The sequence below is a fragment of the Pagrus major genome, chromosome 11 (assembly GCF_040436345.1).
Source record: "Pagrus major chromosome 11, Pma_NU_1.0".
NCBI classification, from domain to species: Eukaryota; Metazoa; Chordata; class Actinopteri; order Spariformes; family Sparidae; genus Pagrus; species Pagrus major.
In genome coordinates, this window is record NC_133225.1 from 33,102,280 (window position 1) to 33,104,971 (window position 2,692).

The 2,692-nt window shown below is 42.5% G+C and overlaps 1 protein-coding gene across 1 annotated transcript; it reads right to left on the reverse strand.

The window, feature by feature from the left end:
* On the reverse strand, nucleotides 1-2,457 carry mrpl55 (mitochondrial ribosomal protein L55). Its single transcript, XM_073476597.1, has 3 exons — nucleotides 2,310-2,457; nucleotides 1,780-1,993; nucleotides 1-444 (listed from the first exon to the last, which is right to left on the reverse strand). Exons 1-3 carry the CDS (start codon nucleotides 2,351-2,353, stop codon nucleotides 295-297), a joined length of 408 nt encoding a protein of 135 aa, XP_073332698.1. The 5' UTR covers nucleotides 2,354-2,457; the 3' UTR covers nucleotides 1-294.
* Nucleotides 2,458-2,692: the final 235 nt, after the last annotated feature.

Sequence of the window (2,692 nt, forward strand, 5' to 3'; positions counted from 1 at the left end):
TACACAGCTTTTAAACGATTTATTAATTTTACATTGTAATGGTTTCCAGCATTATATCGTTATTTACACTTCAAGGAAAGTAACCCCAGTGAGCAGCAGAGCTACCCCTGCTACACATGCTGTTCAGTCAGTCATCCTGCCATTTTAATGTCATCAGTCTGAGTCTCAGTGTCCTATGATTGAAGGAGGAATCACTTTTTTAACATGAATACAATCCAATTAAAACAGCCTGTGTATAAATGGAAACCTGAGAGTGAGCAAGAGTCTGATATTTACATGCACATATAAAAGACATTATTTCTTCTTCCAGAAGTGGCTGTATTTATCAGCTTTGAAGTCGTCTTCATATTGGTCTACTGTCAGTGTTTTTGTCTTCTTCCCCTCTCTCTTTTTCTGTCGCGCTCGACGTTCTTCTTCAGACAGAGTGGACAGATTGACTGGCATCTTTAAAAACACAGGAAGAAACACCAATTAACTTACAATACACGAAATATGAATGAACTCATGCTAAAGCTGTTCGCAACCTAGGGGTTGGGACCCCCAAAGGGTTAGCAGGTTATCTTCCAGGAGCTGCCAGATGGTTGTGGAGAAAAAAATGTGAAAAATAAAAACAGACTGGTGAATAGTGTTCACGCACGCACGCACGCACACACACACGCGCGCGCACACACACACACACACACACACACACACACACACACACACACACACACACACACACACACACACACACACACACACGAATAACCCCTCTTTTCATTTTACAACTTTCAGGATGTTGGGAGTTATGTGTCCGTTAGATGGCACTTAACAGGGTTGGGTTCAGTATTAACAGGGATATCTCAGCTGCTGACCATTGTTTCTTGAAATGTGTCTCTGGAAGTCCCAAAATTAAGAGACACCTAGATCAAAAAGTGGCTTTTGTATGCCCCTTTTGTTCTAGTGGCATATGTTGATTCTGAGTTGTAGGTCACCGTAGGTTTGTGGTTTGCCAATGTTGTTTTACTGACTTATAAAAATTGGGGTGTTTTGGGGGGGTGGTATTCCAGTTGGACTAATGGCATGTTGCTGCGGTTCGATCAATATATGGCACATGAATATACACAACAAGGACTGCTGTTGCAATGAGGGGGTGTACGTGGCCAACAATGATGTTTGGATGCGTGGTGTGTGTCAAGTGTCTTCCAAATGAATATCAGGACGCAGGGATTCCCAGCAGAACATAGCATTGATACGACATGATCAATGTTATTCACATGAGCTGTCAATGGTTCAAATGTTGTGGCTGACTGGTGTACAGTACCCTGTCAGCTGAATGTAGGAGTGTAACAGTTACTTTGAATGTAATCACACTAGGATTGCACAATATGGTTAAAAAAAATTTAAAAAATTAAATTAAATTTTTAAAAAAAGATTATTTTGGACAGATACTGGGATTTGATTCAGGATTAGAGGGAATGATAATTTTCATTTAGACTCGAAAAAACTACTAAAACATGATGATGTGACGTTTGTTGGGATCTGCAGTAACAAACATGTTGTCTCACATCTCTGCAGCACTTCCCCACGATGCTGTTCTCACACATTTTACCTTCTTGTAACAAAGCTCAAATGCAGTTTGTCAGTAAGGTTACCATTAGAAAGAAGAATTTACAAATCTATGCAGAATTTTCTCTTGACTCGACTGTTTCCAAATGAGACATTTGGATTGTCTCTCTCTTAAATCGGTGGTTAAAGCACTGTCCGGAAACAAACAGAGGATGAAGATGTTGCACTAACCATGAGGATGCGTCTGGGTTCTTTATATCTGATGTTGACTGTAGATCCATCGGGCTGGACCAGCATCACAGGGTACAGTCTCTCATACCTGTGCCGACCACAGCGCACCACTGACGTCCTGTTGGAGCTGAGCTGGAGGCTGTGAGTGTGGAGCAGTGAAGCCTGGCCCAACAGGGCCGGGGGACCTGTCCGGTTAAGCGTGGGGCAAAAACACCTGTCCGTCCATACACACGACCACCACACACACAGAATACAGGCTACTGTTAATGTCAGATGTACCAACGCCACAACAAGCTTAACTGACACGTAAGGCTCCTTCAAGTAAGTATATAGCACATTTACCATCATGTCACGTTCACAAATGAGCTATCTTGTGCCTTTTCACAGCAGGAAATTAAACATTTGACTGACTTCAGCGAAATTTGACGTGACCTTTGTTTGCAGAGTCTGAGCACTAACACGAGCCCTGCTCGTCAGAAGCCTTATTACCGAGCGAGCAGCATTTCCGAACGTTATTTCAAGAGTCTTACCGTGGTAACACACTCCGAGAGGCGCAGAGCTTCAGCACAAACATGTTCGAGATTAACAAATGTGTAAATCAGGACTTCTCTGTTCATTAAACTGCAGTCAGGTGGTTGTACGGTCCGTCATTTACACTGACAGGAAACCGGAAGTCAAACACTGGAGTTCACGGAGTAGATGTCCGGCTGAAATAATGTAGAGAATGGTTCCGGGAGACTGACGTTTGTGACGTCATTTTTGGTTTTTAATTGTGTGTGTGTGTGTGTGTGTGTGTGTGTGTGTGTGTGTGTGTGTGTGTATGTGTGTGTGTGTGTGTGTGTAAGGTTGTGTCTTTTCAAAAATATTCCAGCGATAGAGAAGTGTCATATCTATCTCTTCATATCTGGAATTT

Coding starts and splice junctions, on each gene's coding strand:
- mrpl55 (XM_073476597.1), bottom strand. CDS start 2,353: ATGTTTGTGCTGAAGCTCTGCGCCTCTCGGAGTGTGTTACCACG. Junction 1,994..2,309: donor TCTCGGAGTGTGTTACCACG/GTAAGACTCTTG, acceptor ATGGACGGACAG/GTGTTTTTGCCCCACGCTTA. Junction 445..1,779: donor AACCCAGACGCATCCTCATG/GTTAGTGCAACA, acceptor GTGTTTTTAAAG/ATGCCAGTCAATCTGTCCAC.